The sequence below is a fragment of the Tympanuchus pallidicinctus genome, unplaced genomic scaffold, assembly GCF_026119805.1.
Source record: "Tympanuchus pallidicinctus isolate F22 unplaced genomic scaffold, pur_lepc_1.0 scaffold23, whole genome shotgun sequence".
NCBI lineage: Eukaryota > Metazoa > Chordata > Aves > Galliformes > Phasianidae > Tympanuchus > Tympanuchus pallidicinctus.
In genome coordinates, this window is record NW_026294740.1 from 7,612,512 (window position 1) to 7,625,743 (window position 13,232).

General features: G+C 50.3%; 1 protein-coding gene across 1 annotated transcript; it reads left to right on the top strand.

Annotated features, from left to right (window-relative positions):
- Positions 1-614: 614 nt before the first annotated feature.
- Positions 615-12,568, top strand: CACNG5 (calcium voltage-gated channel auxiliary subunit gamma 5). Its single transcript, XM_052688116.1, has 6 exons — positions 615-729; positions 8,480-8,740; positions 9,546-9,632; positions 9,986-10,126; positions 10,300-10,445; positions 10,696-12,568. Exons 2-6 carry the CDS (start codon positions 8,533-8,535, stop codon positions 10,951-10,953), a joined length of 840 nt encoding a protein of 279 aa, XP_052544076.1. The 5' UTR covers positions 615-729; positions 8,480-8,532; the 3' UTR covers positions 10,954-12,568.
- The last annotated feature ends 664 nt before the right edge of the window (positions 12,569-13,232 follow it).

Sequence of the window (13,232 nt, forward strand, 5' to 3'; positions counted from 1 at the left end):
GACTCATTTCTGTGTGTTTTGGCTGAATCACTCAGCCTGGCTGTGCTTTCCAGGGTCTGCAGCATGCGCCCCTTTGTCCCTTTCTCCTTTAGCCCTGGCTTTCTCTACCTTCGTCTTAGTACTGCCAAGCTGGCTTTCTCCAATGTGCTGGCTTTGTGCCCTCCAATCCTCCCTGTCGGCTGTGTGTCCTCAGACCTGTGCTTGTTTGACTCCGGTGGCTGCAGACAGATTTTCCCTTCCCAGCTCCCAGGTGAGTGGTGTCCCAGGTGGCACAGCCAGGTCCCAGGCAGGTGGGCAGGAGGTGAGAGAGAGGGGATGGAGGGAAAGGATGAAAAAGGGAAAAGGTAGGGAGTGAAAAAAGGGTGAGTGGAGGGAAAGAGAGAGAGTCAAGAAAAAAGGTGAAAGAAGAGGAAGGAATGGGGAAAGAAGGGATAAAAGGGATCAGGGAGAGGGGGTAAGAGGAAGGAAAGGAGGATGGAGAGGAAAGGAGGGATGGAGGAAAGGTGCTTTTAAGGAAGGAAGGAGGGTGAATGGAGAAGGGGGGGAAGGTCGGAGGGACGGCTGGAGGAAAAGGAGGAGGAAGGAGGAAGAAGGAGGGAGGAGGGAAGGGGCACGGAGGAGGGCGGTGGGTTGGCCCCGCCGGCGCCATGTGATGCCCGCTCCTCCCGGGTTCTCCCGGCGCAGCGCGGAGGAAACATCCCGGGGCCGGAGAGCAGCGCTGCGGGGTCGGTGAGTGCGGGAGCAGCGGGGACCTTGCTGTGTCCGTACGGATGGGTGGAGGGCACGCGGTCCCGGTAGGAGCTTCGTGGGGCTTTTCCCGAAATTCATGGAAAAGCCAGAAAGTTCAATGCCTGAGAGGAAGAAGGAGGGATCTGGGAAGTGCCGTGTGAGTGCGGAGCAGAGGGTTGGAAGGTGGTACGTTCGTTCATGGTCCGTAACCCCGCTGGATTCGGATGCGCTGTGGGAGCCGACCCCGGGGGCACCGCCCTGGGCTCAGCCGTGCTCGGCCCCGGCTGTGTGCGGGCACCGGGGTGGGTGCGGGGCCGCAGAGCTCCGGGCTGTGCTGGAGCGATCCGTGCTGCGTCGTGTGGGATCGCCCCTGCTCCGCTGCTGGGGTGCCAGGCTGTGGGAGGGCACAGGAACCCCGGCTGAAAGCTCCGGCTGGATTCGGCACGCGGGGGACTCCGATCCATGCTGCTCAGCCCGAGGCTGTTCTGCTCCAGGAGATCGGAGCCCTGGGGCGCGGTGAGCATCCTCACGTTTTACCCGTCGTTTCTGAACGTCCATCCTCGTGTATTTTTCACAGGGAATATAAAATGCACTGTAAGTCAGGGGCGGCCAATGCCTTCTGGTGTCGTTAACCCCTCAGAGGGGGCAGCTATGTGAGAAAATCTGACCTGCTCGTTAAGTGGAGTAAAGTAAAGAGGGTAAAAAAATGCTGGATCGTGTGTTGCCATATGAACAAAGCTCACAGGGATGTGGTGCTTGTCTTCTCTTCTCCATACTCTCCTTATTCATATCCTACAAAAGGATATGGAACATGAAATGTGGGATTTCAGTCATCCCGGCAGCGAGCTGAGGGTTCTGACATGCAGTTTGGCTGATGATTAATTGCTTGCCATTGTGAGGAACTTTATCAGCCCCTGATGTGCGGCAGTGCTCAGGGTGCACAGAGCAGTGGTGGTGTCTGGAGAGCAGGTCTGACCTGTCACCATCAATGTCCCTCATGTACCCCCAGCCTCTGTGTGCAGAGGGCTCTGTGGGGGTTGAATGGTGCAGGCAAATCTTTGGTGAGGACAGCAGAAGCAGCACAAATTCAGCAGGAATGTTAAAAAGGAGGATTTTTAGCTGAATTTCATGTGATAGCAGTGGGTGCTGGCGGCGTGACCCCAGCAGGGAGCTTTGCAGGAGCATCCCCACATCTCCGTCTCAGCTGCCCTTTGGGTTCATTGCAGGGCACTGCTTCAATCGTCACAAGCCATAAAAGAGCCCAGCAGCCCCATCACTGCTGCCTCACCTCAGCCAATGTGCAGCAGCTCCACGTGGCATCCAGGGCACCAGGGGGACGCTTCTGTGCTTGTTTCTCCAGCTCTTTCTTGTATTAGAGTAGCTGCTGAATATATTCATCGAGGCGAATGAATCCCCATCTGGCTGCGTCTGTCCCACCGTATTTGCAGCTTCAGCTTCTGTTATGCAGGGGGAAGTGAATAGAAGATAAGAAAGGGAAATAATGCACGAGCCCACAGAGGCTTTAAGGCTATCAGAGAGCTGTGATCTGCGCAAGTGTGCGGCTCCTGCAGGTGCCAGGAGCATCTTTGTAAGGCAGCTGGGAACATGTAAAGCCCTGGTTTTGGGGTGACATATTTAAAATGACTGTGGTGCAATCTAGACCCAAAATTTACCTGAGAGCCTTAATCTTGCTGAAATGAAGGGGGGTTTTGGATTCTAGGTGTGCTCTAGAAATGCGATAATCAAAATCACAGCAATTTGTATTACTGTGCAGCCACAAACCTCTGACATTTGCAGTAAAATATTTACTGTGAACATGGGATTTGTCAAAGAGCCATTCTAATGCATTGCCAGGCTCAGAAAATGTGCTGTTACAGGTGAGAGAGGTCTGTGTGGTCCCTTTGGAAGATGGGGCTTGCTGCTCTTCCTGTATTATAAAGGAATTGTCTCTGCTCATCAGTGGAAAACCTCACTGGAACTGTGCTTGTAGCCACACTGAGGAGCATTATTGGAACACTACAACAGATGGCAACCACTAACCCAGGACAGCTTGCAGATCATCATTTTTGTACTCAGTCCCCAGGACAAAGTCACTCAGTGAGTGCCACGTCCCACACGCTGCCATGATGCTCAGCAGCACGTCCCTGCTTGCATTTCTTGCCATCCCAGCTCAGCCCATGGCAGTTTGGGACTTGTGGCTCTTAGGGATGCTCAGAGCTGCCCTGACCTGGTGTTCAGCAGAAGGCTGCCCTCACTCAGCTATGCTGGGATACCCTGGAAGCTGCAGATGGTGAGAAGCAACACAGCAAACCTGACCTAGAAAGCCGAGTGATTTGGGAAGTTGTGCTAAATCACCCTGGTGCTGGAGCTGCTGCTGTAGTGTGTTTCTCCTCAAGCAGAGGAGAGGTGGGCAGCGGGCAGGCAATAGATCAGCACCAAACTGCTCCTTTCTCTGCAGCTGAGGGAAAGGGAGAAAGGCTGAAGGGGAAAATGATATCTCTGTGTCATTGTCATCTGTGTCAACTGCTGTACAGGGCTGTCTGCAAAACGCCTTACAGGCAAAACGGGGCAGAAGACACCTGATCACAGAGGTGGAGGAGAGGTGCTGCTTATTACATACTTCAATGTCACATAACCTCACTATTGAACACAATGAGCTACACAAAGCAAAAGCCTTCCCTACGCGAAGATGGAGCCAAACTTAGAATCTTGGCATCATTAAGGATGGAAAAGGCCTCTAAGATCATCAAGTCCACCTGACAACCCATCCCCAGCGTGCCCCTTTCTCTCTCTGAAAATCCCCGTGGGAGCCATGCAGCTGCAGGCACTGTGGAGGGGAGCAGCACAGGATCTCCTTCTGATTCACAGGTACTGGGGTCACCTATCCCAGCACAGAGGGGAGAAAGGGTTTTAATTAGCTCATGATGCTATTTTTTCCTCCCAGCACTGCTTAATTTAGCTCATGCTGCCATGCATTGCCACTACAGGGAGAAGAAGGAAATGGGGGTGCTGGCCCTGCTCGGCAGTGGTTGGGACTGGAGATACTGAAAAGCTCTCAAATGCAAGGAAGAGGTTTCTTCTCCTTTTTTAGTACTCAGTACCACTGCAGGACTTCGTGCTGTATTGAATGACACATGGAAGTGAACAAGAACCAAGTGCTGAAGATTCAGTATTTCATTAGACAAACCTCCCATCTGTTGGGTGTGGGGAGAGCAGCTGGCCAAGCCGGCTCCATGTGCAGGACTTGTATTGCCATCACTCATCTGTGCTGCTGCCAGGCCAGGGGCAGCTGAGGGAAGAGCTAAGCTGAAGGCAGAAGAGGGTCACTGGATCACCAGGGTGCTGATTTATTTAGGATGTGAATTGCAATCTGTGATTTACAGCATACAGCCGTTAATGGGCAGGCACAGCTCCACGCTGCGCATAGCCCATTGCCCAGCTGATTTGCTCTGCAGCCTCAAATATCACCCCCCTTTATTCTTCCTTTGAGGCTCTCTGTAGAGGCAGAGGCTTGAGTCACATTCCTGGCTGGGAGCATCTGACACAGTGTGAGGGGAAATACTGGGTGCCAGCTGATGTGTGCAGAGGTTGAAAGGGGAAGGCTCCCCTATGTGTATATGTAGGTTATATATATATGGTTTCTTGAGAACAGCAGTTGGGTGTGGGGGGCATGGACAGTATTCTGAGCCCTGTCCTTTCCTATTCTCCTATTCCCCTCTTGAGAACTGTGTTCCATGTACTGCTCTCCCACCAAACAGTAGAATCAGAGCTGCAGTGTGGTTGCAAGATCTGTCTGCTGTCCCCACATCCCCCTAGCCCCACCCTGTGCCCCCCTTAGGTGGGTTGCAACGGGGCACAGAGCTCAGGCTGAGCCCTTTCCCATTGCCTCAGACCTCCTCTGGGGCACCCAACACCCAAAGCACCAACCAGGGTCATCCTCCAGTGATTTCCCTTCAGAGCCTGAGCTGCTACACTCTGAAACCTTCTATCAGCTGGGGTTAAATGAGGTAAGAGCTGTAAAGTGCCAAGGAGAGAGACGTGTGTGCTGCTGCTGATAGGGAGGAAATGCTCAGCTTGAGGGTTTAGGGATATGGCTGCACACAGACAGGCTGTGCTGGGCCGGGGGGGACCACTGGGTCGATGGTTTTATTTGTTGAAAGTTGTTGGCATCATCCGAAGCCATTAGTGGGACTAAGCTGGCACGGAGCCACGGTGGCTTGGGAAAGTGTCTGGTAAGAGCTGGGGGATGGAGGTAAATCTCAGCTGCTGCTCCTTTGACTCTGGGATATCATTTTATCTCATTGCCTTTGGTTCTCAAGCTGAAGGTGGGCTCAGTTGCACCCATCCTTGCCTGGCCCACACAAGAAGGGTAGGTAAAGGGCAATTCCTAAGTGACCCTATCATAATGTGCATTGGTGGTGACCAATACAGTGTGGCAGTCGTATATTTTTAATTCTAAATATTTTTCAGGTGCTCTTTATATTTGCCAACAAGCGAAAAATTGATGGGACTGTCATTGGCGTGGCTTAAACGAGGTTTAAATAACTCATTAGCAGCCTTCTGTTTTTTAATGCAATCCAAACAACTCTCTTGAGAGCCCGTGAGCGCAGTGTGCTCGATGCGGTCGATGCTCGTGTTTCCATCCCTCGGTGACAGCCATCATCGTGCTGGCAGTGCTGTTTGCAGCCATGGGAAGCTTTCAGGTCTGGTATCGATCCTTCTGAAGTTTATGGCTGCTGGATGGAGAGCTTACTGGTGCTGGTTCACACTGCCATGAGCTGGGCTGCTTTGTTTCTTACTATCAGGCTAACTCACCCTCCTCCACATCCGAAAGATTTATTTCTGTACTTAATTTTTCCAATATGTAATTTCTTTCTCAGAAACAGAGCCGACACATTTCTTTGTGACAGTAATGCAGGTCTGTAAAGCTTCCTTACATATTTCCCTGTAATACCTGCTCATGGGATCCACACTGCAGCCTGGCTCCATCCCTGCAGCCATCCCAGAGCACCAGCTGGGAACATGTGAGCTCGGTGGGAACTGCTGTGCTGCTTTGCCACCCTTCCCTACTGCTTTAGAGTTGCTAAGGACCAAGCTGGGCTCTTAGGGGTTCACCCAGAGGGAGCAGCATGGGGTAGGGCTGCCCAAAGGAGTGACCACCTGCCCCAGGCTGTGGTCCCCTCTTTTTGGCCCATTTGTTCTTGCCCTGCACTGCTCTCTGAGCAGCAGGTCGAGCTGCTTGAATGCACTGTATTTTTAGCAATAGCCCAATTTCCTCATCGCAGCTTGGTGTGTGCTGCCTTTCAGCTCAGCTCCATCACAGCTCACGCTCTTCTCGTGCTGTTCCCTGATGTTCTTTGTACCTCTCTTACTCACTCAGTGGGTTTCCTATCCCCCATTTTCCAAGCTTAATTCCTCCACCTTTTGTTCTCCTCAGCCTCGCCCACTGCTCCATGGCTGTGCCTTAACCTCTCTTTGCTCCATTTTGCCAGCAGCAGGGAGCAGAGTGGCTTTTCCATGACAGACACAGGCTCATGCTGAACCCAGCAACCCTCTGCAAACCAAACCTTCCCCTCTCATCATCTCTGATAACTCTGTCTGTGCTTCCCCTCACCACAAATATCAGCAGGTGGGAAACACTGCCCCAGCCTGGAGATCAACAGCTGCCTCCTCTTCATGGCTCAGCCCTGCGAGCAAGGAGCACAGCATTATGCCGAGCTCATGAGCAGGGATGCACTGGCACAGCTCATCCTGCCCAGGTGACGTTGACTTTTCCCAGTCCATCCACATAGCCCAGGGCAGGACGATGTTTTCTTTCTGTGACAGTGGAGCAGGACCTCATGTCACTGCTGGACCTGAGCGAGCTGTGTTAGGAGCACTGCCAATGCCCACGTCAGTTTTTTCAGGGCTCAGTCCCAATGAGGGGCATGGACACTTCCATCAGAAGCTGAAGCTCCAAAACAAAAAGAAAGTTCCTTATGAGGACTGTGGATTGCACTGCAGACTGCCTTCAGCATTACCTGGCAACTACCAGTGGTCACTGTGTGGTTGAAGGAGCAGGAGCAGTTCTAAGATCCTCCTTCTTGCAAACCTCCAAGGCTATATTCATTTAAAATACAGACACAGCTGGAAACCAAGCAGCATCACCTTTTCAGCAGTATGAAGCACAACACAATTTGTGAAGGTTACTGGGGACTAAATCCCTGCTGAAAATCGATCCTCTTTGTGTCCTTGAGACAGCTTTCTCTTGGTAGCCTGGCTGATTCCACCAGCACTGGCCACAGGGAAGCACTGTTCTGAATGGCACCACTCCTCAGCCCCGCTTCATCAGGACTGATTTAATTTGCCAGCAAGGCAACAGCAAGTGGCACTATGATGAACCCATGATTACATGGAAATTGAAATGTGAGAGTGAAAAGAAATGGGGCAGTTGAGAGGTGTGATTCCACTGCCCAAGCCCCTTCCTGTGACTGACATCAGTCCCAATGACCACAATAAATGGAACCAATTAGGTGTATTTTCTAATCCCTGGTGTTGATAGATAACAAAGGCGTCATGTACATAACTTTTTTTCTCTGTGAAACTTTATCTGGACTTTCACATATTCTCTACTTTGATTTTTGGCTTCTTAATAACAACAACAAAAAAGTAATTTGTTAATGATACATCTGCCAAGAATAGATTCCTGCTCCTTTTACCATTTTGGCACCAAAATATCAAGAAGGATGAGGCATTCTGTAGCAAATAACATTTGCTTTCAAGTGGCAACTAGAAAATAGGGTTCCAAGTCAGGAAGAAGGGGGATTAGTCAGGAGAGGCGTGCTTTGCATGGTTGTATTACTGGACCTGTGCAGGAATGGGGCATGGCACATTACCACCTCGTAAAGCTCTGGAGTGCTGTCCCAACTTCTTCAGCTCTGTGTGGGTCCATTCCCTTGACAGCAAGGTTGTCTTCATGGCTGTTCAGCTATGGGAGGTGCAGATAGATAAAAACCTTAAAAATAGATCTCTAGCAAAGGTGGAAAGCTTGCAGGAACATGAGCTGGAGCGTTTGCTAGGGCTGTCTGTAAATGACAGCTCTCCCCTTCCCGTAGGTCGGTACCTTCTGGGAAATGGCTCGGTGTGAACGTAGGAAGAGTCAAATCTTGATTTCGTATGGGAGAGGGCTGTCAGAGCTGCTGCAGCACATGAGGGTGCAAATACATCTGCTTCCTGCCAATATGTACTTGTCTGCTTTCTCCTCGGGGGTATGCAATAACAAAAGCCTCTCTCCTTCCCTCTCAAGACTCTGCAGGTCTCCCAGCAGTGCTTCAGTCCTTTTTGCCCATCTTTCCAGCTCTTTTCACACACTGGTGCCTATGGTTTTTTTACCCTAGAAGAGGAAAGCTGGCAGTGTGGTGAAGATGTGATGGTGACCTGGAGTGCACAGGAGTGTGTTCCAGTCAGGCAGTATCTTTGCTGATCTATTAACGCAGTGCCTTCAAGCCTTACCAACTCCCATGCTGAGGCTCCATGGCTCACTGCCACTCATGGGAGCATTTGGGTGCTGAGATTTGGCTAAATCTGGGTGGAAAGTATGGCCTGTGTCTGAGCAGCAGGGATCCTGCCCTGACCCAGCCATCGGAGGCCCACCGTGGCTGGGAGGCACTTTGCATTCCCCATCCATCAGCGCATCCTGTGCTTTCTTTAACGGCTTACATCAGCTCATCCAACACCAAGGCAAAGCTTTTGTCACTTCTATTCCCTACAGAAGCAACACAGTGGAAATCAGCAGCCGCAGCCCCTCTGCCCACACATCCCCCCATGCTTTTGGGGATGAGCGCCTGCAGCAGGAAGGCGCTGACCCTGCTCAGCAGCGTGTTCGCCGTCTGCGGCCTCGGCCTGCTGGGCATCTCCGTCAGCACCGACTACTGGCTCTACCTGGAGGAAGGCATCGTCCAGCCCCAGAACCAGTCAGCTGAAATCAAGCTGTCGCTGCACGCGGGGCTCTGGAGGGTCTGCTTCCTGGCAGGTACGGCCTCCTCCTCCTCATGTCCCCATCCTACTGTGATATTTTGCTTCCAAAGTCAGGCGCTGCGCCTGGTAAGCATCCCAGTAAGGTGGATAAATCTGTCCCAGCACGTAGGTCTGCAGAGTTTGCTGTGCTGCCACGACCCCTTGGCCCATTACAGTGACTGGGCAGCCACCCAAACCCTCTGTTTTGTCCCTGCAAAATTGGGATTCGGCTCAGCTGAAACATTCCCTCATTTCATGCTGCTTTTGGCAAAGCGATGTGGGCCAGACAAAGCCAAAGTGAAGGGGAGTTGGATGCACAGATCAAGAACTGAGAGGAGGGAGGGGCTCCAGTGCATGCTCCCAGGTGACCCCAAGCCCTCTGCCCTCAGGATCGTGTTTTGAGGTCTAAGGAAATCCCAGGGTGAAGTTTGGAGCTCCCAGAACAAATTCACCCCGAGCTTACACATGGAAGCACTGTGACCGTGGGGATTTTAGCACTGTTTTGTTCAGTGTGCCCACACACGCATACGGGATTGGCTCAGCTGATGTTTCCTGAGCCAGTGCTGGCACCTGGGGGTCACATCCTGCTGTCACTGCTTTAGCAGTGACACCTGAAAGCTGGGCAGCTGCTCTCACAGGGTGACAGTAGCAACCAGTGGATTTCTTCAGCACCAAACACAAACGCTGAGGTGCAAGCAGCACTAAACACCATGGCTGTTTTCCTCCATGCAATTAAATTAATTTGAAAGTCACTTCATCCCCCACCAAAACCAAAATAGGTGGGCACTCTGCAGGCCTGGCTCTGTCTCTTTTTGCTGCAGGTGAGGAACGTGGCCGGTGCTTCACTATAGAATACGTCATGCCCATGAACATCCAGCTGACATCTGAATCCACAGTCAACGTCCTGAGTAAGTGATTTGGTGGGGACTTTGCATCCTGCAAGGCACCAAAGGGCCCTTAGAGATCAACCCAATAAACCCCTTTGTGCCCTTGTAACAGCTCCTGGTTCCCTGAGGGTGCTCCAAGCAGGGATGCATTGACAATTTCTATATGAAAAAATGCAGAATCCAATGTTTGCAGTTTTTTTTCTGGGTAATACTTCACATGAAAACTCCCAGAAATGCAAATTCTAACAGGGGTTTCACTCAGTTCATTAGCAAAGACACGTTGGAGAGAGGAACCTGTGCCAGGGGCTCATGCAATATGGGCAGGACATAGTGTGCTGATCTGTCCCTGTTTTCCTCTGCTCCTCTCTCATCAGAGATGATCCGCTCTGCCACCCCCTTCCCTCTGGTCAGCCTCTTCTTCATGTTCATCGGCTTCATCCTGAGCAACATTGGTCATGTGCGGCCACACAGGACCATCCTCGCCTTTGTGTCGGGGATATTCTTCATCCTGTCAGGTGAGTTCTGCTGGGCAAGGTTTTCCCTTGCTAGTCCTCCTTTCCCTTATTATTTCAAGCACAATTTCACAGTTCCAGAGTTTCACCTGCCACTCTGCTCATAAAGGCAGGTGCTGCTTCACCAGCTTCAGCCCCAACATATTTCTCACTCTCTTCCTCCTTGGTTCTCCCAGGTCTGTCCCTGGTGGTGGGGCTGGTCCTCTACATATCCAGCATTAATGATGAGATGCTCAATAGGACCAAGGACTCGGAGACATTCTTCAATTACAAATACGGCTGGTCATTCGCATTCTCTGCCATCTCATTCCTTCTCACAGAGGTACTGGCAGCTCTGAGACATCCCTATAAAGAGTTCTGTCTGTTCTTAGCCACTGAGCATTGGCATGGGAGAAAAAGAGGGCTATAAGGGCAGTCAATCATGATTTGATGTGGAGCGTACATATGGAGGAGCAGGATATGGGTTTGGGCTGCTGTGTTCACTGCAGAGCAGGGAAGTGACTTTCCTTTATGAGCTTGCAAGCCATCAGCGGGGCAAAGAAAGCCATTCATCTTCCTTCTCTCCCCTACAGAGCGCTGGGGTGATGTCTGTGTACCTGTTCATGAAGCGATACACCGCCGAGGACATTTACCGACCTCACCCCGGCTTCTACCGACCTCGTCTGAGCAACTGCTCTGACTACTCGGGGCAATTCCTGCACCCAGATGCATGGGCGCGGGGCCGTAGCCCATCAGACATCTCCAGTGAGGCATCTCTGCAGATGAACAGCAGCTACCCGGCTCTGCTCAAGTGCCCCGACTACGACCAAATGTCCTCATCTCCGTGCTGAGTGTCACCACCACCCACCTTGTGGTCCCAGTGGCTGGTGGTCACCATCCTCACTCTGCTCATCGTTTTTAGGCCTCTGTTCAGGGCAATTGTCTGTTTATAGGAGCAAAAATATAACCACAGAGATTGGTTCTATAACCAATAATGTAACTTAGGGAATTGGAATCATTTTTCTTTCTTTGTTGTTGGTTTTTTTTTTTGTTTTTTTTTTTCTTATTTATATTTCTCTACATAACTGAAATCTGTCCACAGATCTCTTCCTTCAGGTCTTCGTGCTGAGCTAACAGCAGTTCTGCCTGAGGAAGAAAGCCAAGGCTTGACTCAAGAGCAGAAAAAGAAAATAGAGTAGAAGTAGTGGAAAACAATTATTCTTTCTTCAAGGTTTAGGTAGGCTGTAGAAATTTGTGCATTTGGCTGTCATTAATTGTAAACTCACTGGCCGGAGAAAGCGTAAAGGATTTGTGTAACTTTCCAAGAAGTAGTCCTTATTAGAAAAATAAGAAATTTGTCTTGAATGGATATTTGCTGGTCAATACCTCTCGTTGCTGGATACCACTTCTAACATGGCTGCAACGGGAAATGGCCATCTTTCTCAACTATACCTCAGCAGGCTCAGATGCCAGCAGGTTGGCATTTCTCTGTGGCCTATGTCATGTCCTCATCCTGGAGACACTGCAGCCACAGGTGCTCAGGCATTGCCTTCCCTTCACCATCCCAGTGACGGGGTCTGAAGAGCAGCTGGGAGGATTTCAGTTCAGCATCAAGTGGAAGACTACCTAGAACCTTCCTGTGGGAAACACTAGGCACAAAATTTAGGGAAATCATGTCTATTTGGGCAAGGCCCAACCTAAAATGGAAGTTATTTCAGTGAAAAGTGTGAAGTGGCATAGTTGAAACTAATGGCACCCAACCACCATAGGAAAGTAGTTGATCTCTGTTTTAATTTGGCAGAAAAATGGAATTTTAGCTGCCTTTAATGTGCATGTATGAGACTTGTTTTGAGGTTATATATTTTAAGTTGTCAAATGATGCACTTTGGTCCTAAGAGAATGCTGCCGGGTTGAAAGCATCCATCAGATCGAGCATACCATACCAGCTGTGGGCTCACTGCCTTTCCAAAGGAACTTCCTCAAATTTCAGTTCTGATTTTTATTTTGAACCTTTCTGGACATTTCTGTTCTGCAAAACAAAACCCTCCAAGGACTCTTGGTATATTTAAGCTTGTTTCATCTTACTATTATTAAAACTAATAGAATATATGTATATTTGACCCCTCATTTGTAGCATATTAGATGTAGCAGAAATGCTGAGTCATGGCCTGAAGCAGTGATGGAGACCTGGTGGGAAGGCAGGGCCAACCCAGGGGAGCTCAGGTTTGTGCAATGAACCTGAGTGACCAGAAGGGGTGGAGCCAGGATCCACCCCTTCCCAGACCTCATTTAAGGGTTGGCAGTGGAGGCAAGGAGATCTTGCTGGAGATCTCTGCCTACTTGAAACCTCCTGAAGGTAAGCAGCTTCTTCCTTTATTTCTGTGCTTACAGCTGTTGCATTTGAGTAAATTCTCACATGCTGCAGCCTGGAATCTTGCTGCTCTGCTGTCATTGCTGCATAATGAAAGTTCCCCCCCCTCCCCCAGCAGTGTAACTTTCTTTTGTGGTGATTAAACACAGAATTATTCACTTTAAAGTGCCTTCCTACATTAACAGAAAGTGTGGAAGAACCTGGGGCTTTCCTGAAGGCTCCAGAGGATTTAGCGGAGTCTGGGAGCAAATTAGAAAAGTAATTATTTTAATTCACTGGGGAGATTGTCATTGTATGGCACCAGTTGTGAGCCTGGGAGCTCACACATTTACCCAGTGAGGATGAGCCCTTCATAAGCACAGGACTGTGTACCACAAGCCTTGCTCCCTCGGTAATGCCACTGACTTTGGTCTCTCTCCTGTTCCAGTTTCTGTGTCAGCCTCATGTTGTACTATGTCTGTTTCTTGGATGGCAATCAATGAAAAGCAGAACTTAAGGATGAGCCAATAATAAATTAAAGGTTTGACACTTACAGGACTGGAGTCCTTACAGTCACCGCCTCTGCTTCCATACTCTGGTAGGATGAGTATGAGCAGCCAGGAATAATGAGGTTCTGCTGGGGCATGCTTCACCTCATCTGCTGCTGGCATGGGGAGAGCAAGCCCTGCTACCTTGGGTGTAGCCCTTACATCAACTTCAGCCAGTGTTCCAGGGTTGTGCAGATGAATTTCAGCCCAGCTGAGCTGGTTAAAGAGTGGA

Coding starts and splice junctions, on each gene's coding strand:
- CACNG5 (XM_052688116.1), top strand. CDS start 8,533: ATGCTTTTGGGGATGAGCGCCTGCAGCAGGAAGGCGCTGACCCTGCTC. Junction 10,127..10,299: donor GATATTCTTCATCCTGTCAG/GTGAGTTCTGCT, acceptor TGGTTCTCCCAG/GTCTGTCCCTGGTGGTGGGG. Junction 10,446..10,695: donor TCTCATTCCTTCTCACAGAG/GTACTGGCAGCT, acceptor TCTCCCCTACAG/AGCGCTGGGGTGATGTCTGT.